The following is a 14,948-nucleotide window of genomic DNA, read 5'->3' as shown; positions in this document are numbered from 1 at the left end:
TTCTGACCTACTGATGTTTAATCTGTGCTCTTCAGTATGTTTGTGCCTGGCCTTCCACACCACAGTACAGCACACTGAAACATTTTTGGTTCAAATTTTTTATGTTATTATTACTAGCTTTTTTGGTCTTTTTGAGACAGGGTCTTGCTACGCAGTTCAGGCTGGCTTTGAGCTTACTTCATAGTCCAGGCTGGTCTCAAATTTGCAACGATCCTCCTGCCTCAGCCTCCTGATGTAGAGATCACAGGCATGTGCCACCACACCCAACCTCTATTCAAATTCTTGTTCCTTGAATTTGTAGGAATATTGTGTATGAATTTCATGCCAAAATCCAAAACATTATGAGCCCCGGCATAAAACATGTGTGTACACTTCTCGCTGTGTGTGCTGTGATGTCTTTCCATCTTTGGGGAAGATTCCCAGGTAGCAGGAAGAGACCTGCCTTGACTGTGATTTCTAGCTGTAGCTCTCTGAGGCTCCATCCTGGTCTCCACAGAGGCTGCACTGATTTACATTCCCACCAACAGTGGGGGCCACCGGCCTTCGCTAGGATCTGATTTCTTGATGACAGCCACCTTGTATTTCTTCCATGATGGGTCTATCCACTGCAGGCCCAAGGCTTGGGGTAGGCCTTTTCACTGGTGGGTCCGTTTTCTTGAGATCTTCACAGTGTAGGGGTATCAGGCCTCTGTCTGAGGCATGGGGGTGAAAACATTGCCCATTCTGTAGGTGGGCTTTTCCCTCTGAGGGTTGTTTCTCTGGCTGTGCAGAAGCTTCGTGATGTGATAGGATTTCATGGTAAGCCAAGGGAGTGTATGGATCCTGCTGCAGAGACCCCGAGATGAGATACGCCCAAAGTGTGAGCGTCACCAGAGCACGAACTTCAGCACGGTCAGTGCAGAGGATAAGAACCAATAAATGGCGTTCTGTGCTGAATACAAGCAAATTTCCCTCACTCCAGGGGACTCTGTGTGCCACAAGGGAGAAGATCCTGTCACAAGCCCAGGCCCCAGAGCTCACTCAGCACACCTCAGGAATCCCAGAAGGCAGCTGAGAAAGCTTCATTGGAAGCTGGGAGCTGGAGGTCCAAAGGCACCAGGCAGGGCTGGGGCTCCTCTGAAGCAATGGGAGCCACCAGGCCTCCTTCCTCCTTATATTCAGGCCAGCCCAAGCCTATTGGTTGCGGCTAGCAATGCCCAGCATGGGCCTTCCGAAAGTGACCCAGGCAGCCACAGAAAAACAGAAAGCAACCATCCCTCACCCCCTCCCTCACCCCATGCCACAGGATTTTCAGCCCCAACCTTCCAGGGAATTTCAGCCCCAGTATCACAATCTCCAGGGAATAAACTACGGGAACTGTGAGCCCTCACAGCGCTGACACAGGGACTAGACAGTCCTCGGGAGCTAAGACAAAACCTAGGCAACTCTCAGCTCTTCAGGGAGTGCATCTTCCACATCCAGCCAGCACGACCAGGAGTTTCAGTTCCCGTGTCACAGTCTCAGGCAAAACGAGGCTTAGCAGTTTTAACAGGGCTCACTTCAGTAACATGCAGCCTTCTCGGGCCAGCGCAAAATCTATGCATAGGCTGGAACTCACCGATGCCAGGTCCGCCAGAGAGTAAACAGCACCGGTAATGAACTGAAGGGGCAGACCTTACAATGAAAGAACACAGGCCGGGGATTAGCTCAGCAGCAAAGTGTCCGCCTGGCAAGTGTGAGGTCTTGAGTTTGATCCCTGGTACCAAAACAATAAAAAGACCAGTTTATTCACAAGGGGGTGGGGGAGACAGACAGCTGTTCTGGGAGAGGGGGCTTGGAAAGTGGATACCCACAGTGTTTGTCCCCAGCTGAGTGGTTTCTCCCATCTCCCAGCAGATCTCTTCTCTCTGCATTCTTCCTGGCTGTTTGATTCCTTCCTGCTCTTTTGTGATGGGGTAGGGGTGCAGCTCACAGAGGGGCAGCTTAGAGTTAGAAATTAAGTAAAGGGGACCCTGTATCAAGTGCAGTGGCACAGTGATACTGAAGTGAGAATCTGCTACACGTGTGAATGTGTGTTTGGGGAGGAGTGTTGGTTTTTGTTTTGTTTGTTGTTGTCTTTTTGAGACAGGGTTTTGCTATGCAGTCCAGGCTGGCCTTGAACCTACTTTGTAGCCCAGACTGGTCTTGAACTCAGAAAGTTTGTGCTTCAGCCTCCCAAGTACTGGGATTACAGGTGTGTGTACCACACCCAGCGTCCCTCTTTCCTGTACATCGCTGTTTTGCCTGTGAACTATTCCTGGAAGATTCTGATGTCAATTGTGTTACCTGGCATCTTCCTGCCTCTGGCTTCTCTCTCTTTTTTTTTTTTTTTTATGGTACCAGGGATCGAACTCATGACTTTGCACTTGCCAGGCAGGTGCTTACACCACTGAGCTAAACCCCAAGCCCTTCTCTCTTTCTTTACTTTTATTTGTCTAATTGCTGGAGTCTAACTGCAGAGGCAAAGCACCTTTAGTAAGATTTCCTATTAATTTCTTTAATAAAGCTTCATGAGAGCCTGGCTTATCTTTTTCCTTGCCTGTGATCCTCGGTCCCTATGTTTGGTAGATTATTTATGAAAGGTTTTGATACCACACAATCTTCAGGAAAAAACTATGCAAACTGTAACAATAGCAACTTCAGACCTAAGGCTAAGTCAAATGAGTCAGAATACAAGTTTAAATATCACCTGGGTTCTCTAAAACGAAAACCCCAAAGTGTAAATACGCCACACCTCACAGCCACACATTCTGCTGCCTAAATAAAATAAATTTATTTTATAATTCTTCCTATAAAGATGAATAACATAAAATTTGCTTCTAACTCTAAAAGTAGATAAATCAGTTTTTCTTCTAAATGTCTCTGCCATGCTAACTACACACCTCCTTGGAACATGAGTCTGCATTTCTAATGAAGGTTAACGCAGCTTGCTAACTACGGGTGAGGGCATGAAGGAGGAGCCCCACCGATCTAAAAGTAACAAGAAATAAGTAATAATGTAGAAATAATGAGACGTCACACACACCAGGTTCGTGTTCCCCAAAATCGAAGAATGAATTCTGTGGAATAAGGGAGGTTAAGAACAGGAAAAGCTCACTGAGAGAGAGAGAGAGAGAGAGAGAGAGAGAGAGAGAGAGCTCCTGAGGGAAAGGAGGACCCTAAAGTGGGTCTCCGGTGAGCCTGTTTCTCAGAGGAAGTTTCACAGAGCAAAATCAACTGTGGGTACAGCTCCTGTGGGACTCGTGGACTGGGGATGATATATAGACCTCCAAATAATACAAGGGAAATACTGTAATCCTCCACCTGCTAGATGTCTGCAATACCAAGGAACAAACTCTAGGAACAACAGAGGTTAAGCATGGGAAGGATTTATTAAGAGAAATACAGCTTCCCTTTAAGAGGGACGGGGGTCTGGAAAGTAGGTTACCCACCTACCCTGCTTCTCAGGGGTGTTTTATTAAGCAAAACTACAAGGTGAGGTGGGTTCAAGGTGGAACAAAACAGACCCAACTAATAAGATTTGAGATACAGTCACCTGTGTATACTGATGCAGTGGGAAATCACGAGGTGGGCGTGAGGTGGGACACACGATGGTGAAGCAGTGAGATTACAGCAAGTATAGTCGCTTAGGTAATATTGATTACATGGGGATCAATGGGGAGGCAAGCCAGGTAGCAGCACACGCTGACACGGACTTTCCAGGAAGGCCTGGACCAGCAAGGTCTTGGTTGCCCATCCAAAGTGATGGGTGTCCGTTTAGCATAGTGACAGCCACTGCTCCTCTCCACCCAAGGAAGTAGGTGGGTGCAGTCTTTCCTTTTTCTTGAAGCTCAGCCTTCAGTGACTGCACCCCAGCCACAGCTGTCCTCTGTGCCGAGGGCCCAGCCCCGTCTAACTGCCTCTAACGTTTATGATTAACCTAGCTGTCTACAAGACAAGGCGGCTCACACCCATGGTCAGCCAATAAGATTACAATCATAGTCACTGGGCCAATATTGATCCAATAGGGCAGTAGGTCAAGTACCAAGTGCACATTCAGGAAGGAATGGATCGGGAGGTCCTGGTCACCCGCCTGGGTGGCTGATGCCCATATTAGCTCGTGTGATACCAGTGACAGTGTAACCTTCAATTCATGACTTACCCCTCTCGGAGGTGCACAGGGCTGGTCCTTCTGTCTCTATCTGGAGGCCTGGCCCTTAACAGATGGGGCCACAGCTGTGCTGGGCTGTCCTCTTCTGCACTGGCTCCCTCGAGGGCCTAGCCCTGCCGGCCTGCTAGATTTCTACCACCTCAGCGGTCTGTGACTCCTCTAGGGCTGGCGGGACTACCTGATGCAACTGCCTGTGCAAGTGGGTTTGGCAATTTCTTATGAAAGAAAGCGAATTCTTACCATACAACCAAATATTTATGTGATTTAGCATTGACCCAAAGAAACTGAAACTTATATCCACACAAAACCCTGTACTGGGACATTTATCGCTGCTTTCTTCATAATTGCTAAAACTCAGAAGCAAACTGTTCCTCTGTAGGTGAACAGAAAACCTGATACATATACAGACAATGGGCCATCAGAGATAAAGGGAAATGAGCTGTCAAGAAAAGCTTCTGTGGAAATCAGTGTTATTAAGTGGAAAAACCAATTTGAAGAGGCTCCTACAGCAATTAAAATGCAAGAACACATTTATAAAGTAGCAAACTTTTAGGTTTTTCATGATACACATTAGAGCACACTCAGAGGTCTCTGACCAAGTTTCTGCTGCTCTGCAGAATTCAGTTGACCCTGACAATGGGGAAGCCTGGTTGCATCTCCAATGAGCCCTGAGGCAGAGCCACTGTCTGTACCTTAAGGTCCCCTGCTCAAGTCAAAGACACCTTTTGCCATGCTCACCGTAAGGCCCCTTCCCTGTTCCTGGAATGTCTCCATATAATGATAAAACAATTCCTTTGTTTCAACAAATCCGTCCAAGACTCAAGACTCGCCTGCTGGTCGATACAGGACTCCACACCTGTAACTGATTATGGAAGGTTCTGTCACTTGCTTTGTACTCCCCACTCCTAAATGCTATATAAACTAAACTCTTTGTAAACTCAGGGCTGTTTCCTCTGAGAATGATCCCGTAAGTCCGCTGACCTAAAGAATAAATGCTGCCTTCTTTGCTCCTTGGTGCAGAGTCTTCTTTTCTGTTTGACTTGGGAATTTTCCCACATGATATTCTGGGAAAAGTAAACTATGCATTCACACCAAGACCAGACCGCCAGGGCTGGGTAAGGGAGAAGGTATAAATACACAAAACATATCATTTGAGGCAGTGTGAAAATGCATACGGCAATGATGAGTACAGAGCATTATAAATGTATCCAAACCCCACAACTGAGTCACATGAAGGAACCATGATTACGGATCAGTATGGGTTACCGACGCAGTCACCACTCTGGCAACCACTCTGGCAACGCACTGACACTCAAACTCACTTATCCACTTCGTCTCCATTGTATTATAAACTTAAAACTGCTCTATAAGTAATGGTGTTTTTAAAAATTAAAAAATTTAAAGTGTAACACTGACAGAGCACACTGGTTGATAAAATCGTGCAAAGATTAGGCATCAACCAATCGCAGTCTTCTTTGGATTTGGTGCAGTGTGGAAGCATTACTAGTGCACTACTTCTGGTAGAATCAGTGTAAAGAGGAAACATTAACACCGAATAACCCTCAGGAGAATCTGTGGAATGTGTGTGCAGTGGCAACCAACAGTGCCAGAACCTCTGCAAATAACAACACGGAAAGCACATCCTTCGCTATAACATGTGCAAAGTGTGGTGTCCACAGAGCACAGGCTTCAAGGAAAATCTATGCAATTTGTAAACAATAACAGAGCCCCAACTTCCGTAGAATCTATGCAATAGCGTCCAGGGCACGCTCATTGGGAGACGCTATGCAAAGGATCAGAATTTTTAAACTTTTTGCAAAAGATCTATCTACTTGCTATTCTCTTTATCTTGTTCTTTATTTAAATTTTTGGTTTCTCACATAAGAGAAAACAAGCAGTGCTTACATCTGTGGTCTGAATTACTTCACTTACCGTCGTGGTTTCTGGTGAATTCATTTCCTGCAAATGACTCAAGCCTATCTTTCTGGCAGCGCACTGCTCTAGTATGTATAAATAGTGCATTTTCTTCATACGTGTATCTCTGAGATTTCACTATTATGACTTGTGTTTCATTAAACAAGGGAGGGGTACATCATTGTGATGTGATGTCTCTCTTTCAGGAAGCTTACCTACAGGGGACTAGCTGGGTCAAATGGGATTTCTAGATTTAGCTTTTAGAGGACTCTCCACACTGATCTCCATGGTGCTTGTGTTATCTCCTGGCTGATCAGGCCAAAATGTTGTCAGGTAGCCTTAGAAAAGGCTCACCAATTAAAAGCATTCCAGATTCTTCTTGCCTCAGAGGATTCGATGAGACAAGCCAAAAGCAGTGACCAAGTTTATCTGAAAGATGGGGGACAGAGGAGAAGGAAAGAGCTAGCTCTGTAGAGTGGACCTGGGCTGGATGAGACAGGAAAGGATAAAAGTGAAACTCAGAGCGCACCTCGGGCAGCTAGGGGAGCAGCCGTGACAGCAGGCTGCTCCCTTCACCCAGTCCACATCTTGGGAGCCTGCAGGAAGTCCTGCAACACGGGGTCCCCGGGATTATCTGGCACTGTCCTGGATCTTGTGATTGACAGGTCCTGCGTGTTTTCCCAGCAAGCTTTGCCACACCCGCCTCCTATTTCAGTTGCACTAGTTTACATTCCCACCAAGGATGTAGAAGAGTTCTTACACACACACACACATGCCTTGCTGGTAATTGTTTTTATATGATTTCTTGATGATAGCCATTTTTTCTGAGCAAGATGAAAGCTCAGTGTTTCTAAGGTTCATTTCTCCACGTATTTACTGCTCTTGATCCTGGGAGGAATGTTTTTAAAAGCTTCCCATCAGGGCATCATCCATTACCTGGTGAGTCCTTCAGGAATCTCAGAGCTGAGAGTTGTTGTCCTGAGGGCCACAGGCTGCCAATACAACCAGCCGAGGAGAAGTTGGGCGCTTCCTCCCGGACCTGGCGAGCTTCTGTGCCCACCCAGGGGGTGATAAAGGAACAGCCACAGTGAGGCCATGGCACCCACCAGTGCAGGAGCCCAGAGGACACTAGGCCCAGAGGCCCTCCTCACGCCCTCTCCTTTGCCTTCCAGCTTTGTCTCCAGGTAACATGTGTGACCAGACCTTTTTAGTGAACGTGTTTGGCTCCTGTGACAAATGCTTCAAACAGAGACCTCTGAGACCGGTTTTCAAGAAATCCCAACAGCTCAACTATTGCTCGCAATGCGCAGAAATCGTAAGTGCTGCTTCTGACAAGTATGAGTCGCGGGCCTGGAACCCTGTGGGCCCCAGGACAAATGAGCTGCTCTGGAAGCAGCCGGTAGAGCCCTGCTGGGCAGGAGGGCAGAATGTTTCCCGGCAGCGACAGGGCCTATGCAAGGCCGGCCTGGTGCTCCCTCCTCTGCCCTCTGCACAGACAGAAATGCCAAGGGCGTCTGCACGAGTGTGCTGCAAGGCTGGCACGAGTCCCGGCACAGGCAGGGCCCAGGGAAGCTTGGAGCCCTCACGTTTCCGGGCCCAACTCATTCTCCACTGTCTCTGACCTGTGTGCTCAGCAAGCAACCGAGCTAAGAGCCCGACAGACACACACGGGGCTCCTCGGCGCGGTCCAAGCCGCACACAAAGCCCGCGAAGCTTCCCTGACTGCAACTAGAGCAAAACTAGGCTCCCGCAGCGCTCCCTGGTCCTGCGCCCTGGAGGGTCAAGACAGAATGCAGAGCTCAAGCCATCGAGGGGGCAGCTCTCGCGCAACCCTAGCAGCGGGTCCTGTCCTCTGAGGGATTGAAAATCTGGGCAGAGCAGGGCGGCCGAGCAGCGCCCCCACCTGTTGGGAAGTGGCGAAGCACCCTGTGGCCGGGCCAAAGGGAAATTCTCAGGACATTGGGCAGTTTTTTCAAAAATAATAAACTGCCTGCGTACATGCTTGTGTATGTGTGTGTGCGTGTGTGTGCATGTGCGTGCGTATGTGCGCGCGTGTGTACAGGAGCCGGGCTTGGTGCAGCGTTGTGGTTCTGCTGCTTCAGGCTCAGCGGGGAGAGGATGTTTTGTTGTAAACCTGTCTCTGCAGACTGAAAGTGGGGACCTGCAGGACCCGGGCCGCTCCGCAGACTTTAGCTAATCCTGCTCTTCTGCTTCCTAAACGACTGCCCCTGTGGCAGAAGCAGCCCAGAATCCAATCGCGGGTCCCTGGAGGGACGTCAGGAGACAGTGGCCCCTCACCTGCACCAGGAGCCCCTGGGGTCCCCGCATTCAGTCCTCTGGAGGAAGGCGCAGACGGTGACTGTAGTGCCTCTCACCCCGCGTTTGGGGCCGCATTTAGGCAGCCCCTTGATGGGCCGGATCCTAAGCATGGCGACCCTAGAACACGACCGTTTCCGATACGAGCGGCCCAGGCTGCTCCACCTCCAAGCGAACCCCACGACGCGAGCAGGCGCTCTGCATCCTTGCGTGGCTAAGCCACCCGCGCGAGCGCTAAAGTCGACCCTTACACGCCAGCGTGGAGCGCCACTGACGCGATCCACAGACCACGCAGGCACCGGATGCCCGCCCGGAAGCCCAACAGGGGAGGCCGATGCCGGTCACCCTGTGTGTCACCTGAATGCCTTCCTGTGGATGGCACTGGGGCGTCGGCAGCCTCGGGGACACCTCCGAGTGCCTCTCCCTGCGCCAACCAGGGCCCTACCCCTCCCCTCTAGGAGTGACCCGGGACTCAGTTTCCCCTCTGTGCGCGGGAATCACTGTGCCTGCTCGGTGGCTCCCCGACAGCAGAGAGCCTGATGGTGACCTGGCCGCCCACGCAGAACTAGCGCGGGGACTTTGGAGACGCCGGGAGGGCTGCGCACACAGCTCCGCCCCGAGCCCTGGGGCCCTCGGAGAGAATGCGCATGCGCACGAGCGGGCGGAGCCCGGACGCTCTCCGTGCGCATCTGTGTCCCCACCGCTCGGGGGGGCGCAGGTTGGGCCGTGCTCTCTATCTGGTTCGCGCATCCGCCAGGGTGAGGGGTAGTGCCCCTGCTTCCCCGGGAACGGGGCGACCCAGGTGGGGCCCGGTTCGGCCTGCACCTTACGTGCCCACCGAGCCTCGCGGCGTCTCCTAGCCTCAGTTTCCCCGGAGGGCTCAGGATCCTCCTGTCCTCCCGCACGGTGTAAACAGGCGCGGCCCGTGGGCACAGGTGAGGGAGGGGCAGGGCCTGCGCTGGAGTCCCCTTGGCTCACGCCGTGTCCCCGCTGTCCCCGAAGATGGCCTCAGACGGGCTGCATGAGAGCGAGACGCTGGCGGCGCTGCGCAGCGAGGCGGAGAGCCTGAAGGGCAAGCTGGAGGAGGAGCGCGCCAAGCTGCACGACGTGGAGCGTGAGTGTGGCGTGGGGGTTCGCGGGCGGGGAGAGGAGGGGCGGGGGAGGGGAGGGAGGAGGAAACGGGAGAGGGGGAGTGAGAGGGGGAGGGAAGGGGGCCCGGATCCCGGGTACCACCGGGCGTCTCCGGCGCGCTGACTGCGTGGACCCTGGCGGGAGGCGGCCGCAGCCGGATGGGGTGCGGGGTCGCGGGTCGTGACCCTTCTGGGCCCCGGCCGGGGTCCCTCGCCTCTGGCCGCGAACCCCGCCGGCTCCCTCCGGGGAGGAGCGCGCCCTCCGCGGGGCGCTGAGCCTCCGGTGCCTCTGCTGCGGCTCTGGGGTCCCAGTGCTGGCCGCAGCGGGCTGCGAGCCGGGGCGGAGGTCACAACCCTGACTCCTCAGGGACCCGGGCCCCTCCGGGGGCGCTCCAGACTCTGGCTGTCTCCGAAATAGGAAGAGGGGGACAAGGCTTCCAGTCTGTGTGCTGCTTCTTATCCGGGAGTCGCCCCGGAAACGCTTCCCTGTGCCATGCCCGCCCCCGGGTGTCCGTTCAGTCTCCATTGGCAGGACAGGGCCTGAGGACCCCTGCGGGGGAAACTGAGGGAGGACTGAATGGGCCACATCAACCCCACACTCGAAGACAAGGAGGGGGCGAATGTGGGGAGGCGGGGGGTGGGACTTGCAGATGTGGGGACACCTTGAATACCAGGTGGATACCTGGCGGTGAGTTCCCCTAGCTCACCTCTTGGTAGACAGACCTGGCCAGGCTTGAGCTCTAAGGAGCCCGGCTGATGATTATGAGGCCACAGCTACCAGTCTGCCTTGGCGGGCCACTGGGGTTCCCAGTGGGGTGTCCCCAGGAGCTCAGCAGGGCAGCCTTCTCTGGAATGTGGGACCTGCCCTGGGGGATGGGGGCCTGCAGCTCCCCAGCAGGGGACCCCAGAATGCCCCTGCCCCAGCCTGTGCCAGCTCACAGGAAAGCAGCTCTCCTGGTTCCTAGGCAAGGCAGATGGGAGGATGGAGGATGGGGGGGGGGTGAAGCTGCCTTTGACTCCAGGCTGCACCAGAGTGGTCCACGGAACAAACCCTGGACTGGAGCTTGGAGGGGGTGCTTTGAGGAACAGGGCCCTGTCACAGGTCCCTGGGGAGTGCGCAAGGACAGGAGGGTGTCCCATGGGAGGCAGGTGAGGCGGGAGACCGGAAGGCAGTGACCTCAGGTGCACAGAGGATTTGACCCTAATGAGCTGGGGCCGCTGGTTGTTTGAGGGTTGCAGGAACCTCTACTCCTGTCACAGGGACAGCCCAGTCAGCCTACCATGCTGGCCCCCGAACCTTCTTCCCTGAGCAGCAGATCCTCAGCTCCAAGCCAGATGGGGACAGGGAGCTGCCTCTTCCCCTACAAAGTCCCACACAGGTGCAGCCAGGGCCACATGAGGGTACAGGAGTATGTACCCCTGAGAAAGGGCAGATGGGCTTGACACAGGAACATGTCAGCTCCAGGTGGCCGGCATTCAGCTTAGGAATTAGGCTACCTCTGCCGGCCAGCAGCTCTGGAGCAGGTGACCCAGAGCTGGGGCAGGAGGAGAAGGATTCCTGGGCCAAGGAGGAGCAGGGGCAGCAGAGTCCTTTTGGCCTGCATCTCCCCCATGCCAGCCTACGAAAGCAGCCTCGTGGGCCATAGGTCCATGTCCCTCATCCGTAACCCAGCCAGCTTCACAGAGGCCTGACAGCACTTTCCCTGTGGCATCCGGAGACCATCCTTCCAAACTGAAGCCACAGTGAGGTTTCTAGAACCTGGTCAGGGCGTTGGCTGGACGCCAGCGGCTGTGGTTTATTCCTGGACAGAAGGCTCCGAGGCCTCTACTTTGGTCTGGGTTATTTGTTTGTTGTTGTTTCAGTACTGGGCTCTGAGGCCCTTCACACTGAGCGAAGTCCCTAGCCTTCTTTTACCTTTATTTTGAGGCTGGAGCTCACTGACTAGAGTGCCTCACACCCAGCTGAAGCAAAGGATCCTCCTGCCCTAGCCTCCCAGAGAGCCGGAGAGACACATGTGTACCTCTGCGCCTGGCTGCTGTGCACTCTCGCATTGTGGCTATACAGATGGCCCTGAGGCCCCTGCTCATCAGCGAAACCCCTTCAGCCATAGATGGAGGTGACGGCTCATCCCAGTTTGCCAGGGACTTTCGGATTTAAAATGCTCTTGAGTCCTGGGCCAACTCTACTGTTTGATTTGTCCAAAGTCTTGCCTAAAAACCCAAAACACACAGTGGTGCATGCCTGTAGTCCCAGCACTGGGGAGGCTGAGGCAGGAGGATTGCTGTGAATTCAAGGCCAGCCTGGACACAAAGTGAGTTGAAGACCAGCCTGAACTTCACAACGAGACCCTGCCTCAAAAAGACAAAAATAAATAAAATTTAAAAATAAAAATAAGTCAATCAAGAAGATCAGGGTTCCTACACTGGGAGTAGAAATCGAAAGGTTCCTGACCCATCATCTGGCCCTCCCTGTCACCCTGAAGCCAGCATCCCCTCTGTGGGCCCTCATCCTGGTATCCTCCCCGGGCCACCATGAACAGGAAGTGGCTCCCTGGGGTTGTCCCTGCCCCTGCACGCCTGCTCTCCCTGTGTCCTTGTCACCTCTGCCCGCGCCCCACAGTGTCTGCAGTGCTGTGCCGCCAGCCTGTGTTGGTTTCCTGTGCTGCTGTGGCCCTGGAGGTCAGATGTCCCCAGGTGCCAGCAGGGCCTCGAGGATTCGGAGGGGAAGAGCCCACACCCTGCTGCCTGGCCTCCAGAGGCATCTGAGGTCCTGGGCCCAAGACCCACGTTACTGTGAGCACAGCTTCAAGGTCACATCTCTGACCTTGACCTGCACCTCCCTCTTCACGGGAACCTGTGGTTCTGTTGGGCCCACCTGGCTGGGCCAGGACAAGCTCCCATCTTGGGATCCCGTTAACCACATCTGTGACCTCACACCTACATACACCTGACCCGTTGCATCCCTGTAGAGCATGGACGTTGTCAGGAGTCAGGGACTGGATGTGGGCATCTGTGGGGCAGTGACCCAGCCTTGCTCCCTCCCTTCCCTGTCTGAGTGCCTGCTAAAAAGCTGCAGTTTGCACTTCAAGGAACAAAAAGGAAGTCCATGTACATGCGTGTGGAAGATGTCAGATTTCCATTAGGTTAAAAGCTAAAAACAGCCGATGGTCTATACAAGCCGGAGTCCCATCGGCTTCAACAGGAGGCTCACATGCATGTGTGACAGATGTGTCCAGAGGCAGGCAGGAAACCAGGTCCAGAGAAGGACTCAGGAGGCAGAGCTGCACCTCTGTGCTGCCACCGTTTGCAACAAGCAGTGGTCCCGGTGGGTACTAAGACTGGGGGAAAGGAGAGGGAAGCAGCCGCTCAACTGTAAGGATGTCTAACTTGGCACTTGCCAGGGGTGCAGAAGATAGAGCCCAGGGGCCAAGGTTAGCACAGATACAGCCCCTGGGCCACCTTCCTGTCCATCCAGAGTCCCTGCTCCTTGGCAGCGTCCAGCTCTGCTGGGGAGCAGAGCAGCCCCAGACACAGCAGTGCATCATCTCCCAGGAGCTGCAGACTGCAGGTGGCCCCGTCAGGCTTCACCCTGAGAGCTGTTCCACTTTCCTGCCTGCTCTAAATGCATCCCAAGGGGCTGGAGAGTTAGCTCAGTGGCATAAGTGCCTGCCTGGCAAGTGCGAGGTCATGAGTTTGATCCCCGGTACAAAAAATAAATAAATGAATGCATCCCAGAAGGCTTATCTCTAGTGCATTTCTGCCTGGACTTTGGCCCATTCTAATTTTATGCTGAGGGAAAAATACAGGAAAAGCAACCTTCTAGATCAGCCCAGACCCCTTGTGTTGGTTGACTCCCCTGTTTCGGAGATCATTCCTGTGTCCCTACAGGGTCCCTCCCCATAGTGCTGCCTCTGGCCCCTGCTGCCATGGTGGTCAGAGAGCAGATGCCCGGCTGCCTCACTTCCCCACCGTGCCAAGCCTCACTCCAGTGACTCAAGACTGTCCTTAGCAAACCCCTGCAGACACTTTAATGTCACTGTAGGGAGCTGCCGGGCGCTGCTGTGTCCTTCAGCCCTTCCAGGGGAACCTGGTATCAGGAGCTCCTGAGCTCCCACAGAAAAGGACAAATGAAAGGCAGAACGCAGTGAGGTTTGGGGGAGCCTGGAAGGTGAGGACTCCATGGAGCTAAGACAAAGACTTCTCCGGACTTAGTAATCCAGGGGTGTATAGGAAGTGGAGGGCATATCTGAGGTGAAAGCCCCCAAAAGCAAGCAAGGCCTTGAGAGGTGGAACAAAGACCTCTCAAGCAGTAAATCTGACTGGGAGACTGCTACGTGCCTAGGTTGGTGGTCAGTGCCCTGGCTAGGAGTGAGAGCCAGGTGTCCTCTGCTGCGGTCTCCTCTGCCCTCAGAGGCTGCGAACCTGAGCTTTCCCACACAGCCAGAGAGGACAACACCCTAACCCCGTGCAGCCGTGCCCCCACAACTCAGGGCAGAACTCCTGTGGCTGGTGGGTGGTTTCAGGCAGCTCAGGTCTCTCACAGGCTCAGTGGTGAGCACCGATGGGCGGGCAGGTGTGAGGCCTGGGGTTCAGTCCCCAGTACCGCAGAAAACCTAGATCTAAAGCCACAGGAGTGCTGTACAGCGGGAAGTGGTGTGTGGGGTGTTTTGCCGGGTGCTGTGACCCCTGCCCACACCCTGGACCGTGCCCTACCTTGTCTCTGGCCTCACACTTGCTGGGGGGACATCAGGCCTGCTCCCAGTGATGCCTTTTTAATTTGGGAAATGTTCGTGCTGTGCTCTTCCAGCAACGAAATAGTTTTTCAAAGTGAAAAGTACCTCGTTCTCTTGCAGGGCGGATCGGACCCAGGGCCCTGCACCTCAGACAGTCGTTCCGCCTCAGGCTGCATCCCTGGCCTTTTTTATTTAATGTTATTTTGAGGAGGGGTCTTGTTGAGTTGCCCAGGGCAGCTTCAAACTTGCAACTCACCTGCCTCAGCCTCTCAGGTAGCTGTGTGTCACTGTGCCCAGCCACACTGAATGAGTTTCTAAAATTAGTTTTGAATAATTTTTCTTCTTTCATTCTTTGGTCTGCCATGTAGTGACTATCAAAAGGCTAAGAGGCAGGCATGGTGGCACACACCTGTAATCCCATCACTTGGGAGGCTGAGGCAAGAGGATTGCCATGAGTTCAAGGCCACCCTGGGTTACATAATGAGTTCAAGGCCAGCCAGAACTGCGTAGCAAGATGCTGTCTGAAAAAAACAGAATCATATAGAGTTTGTTTGTGCTCTAGTGCTTTTTTTCTGTTCGTTTTTAATTGAACTGTGCAAAGTGTTAAGAAACACCTTATTGGCATATTTTCACTGTGTAAATGTCTGTGATTTAAGTTCTGATATGTGGTCCTGCACAAAATATGAG

The 14,948-nt window shown here is 53.3% G+C and overlaps 1 protein-coding gene across 6 annotated transcripts in view; it reads left to right on the top strand.

Annotated features, from left to right (window-relative positions):
* Positions 1–14,948, top strand: part of Gnb5 (G protein subunit beta 5) — a 34,438-nt gene that overhangs the window by 4,193 nt on the left and 15,297 nt on the right. For 2 of the 6 annotated variants that reach the window (XM_063248820.1, XM_063248837.1), the window contains exons 2-3: positions 7,255–7,397; positions 9,401–9,512. In XM_063248820.1, coding sequence (XP_063104890.1) covers positions 7,272–7,397; positions 9,401–9,512 — 238 coding nt within the window. In that variant the 5' untranslated portion in view covers positions 7,255–7,271. Of the gene's footprint in view, positions 1–7,254; positions 7,398–8,966; positions 9,315–9,400; positions 9,513–14,948 lie in introns of those variants that run through there. The other 4 variants (XM_005004575.4, XM_005004578.4, XM_005004576.4 and 1 more) reach the window with 4 other exon arrangements.

This window comes from Cavia porcellus, unplaced genomic scaffold (assembly GCF_034190915.1).
Source record: "Cavia porcellus strain 051 isolate PalLab524CR breed Dunkin Hartley unplaced genomic scaffold, mCavPor4.1 scaffold_1, whole genome shotgun sequence".
NCBI lineage: Eukaryota > Metazoa > Chordata > Mammalia > Rodentia > Caviidae > Cavia > Cavia porcellus.
Note: the sequence above shows the minus strand (reverse complement) of the source record. Positions and strands in the feature narration are given on the sequence as shown.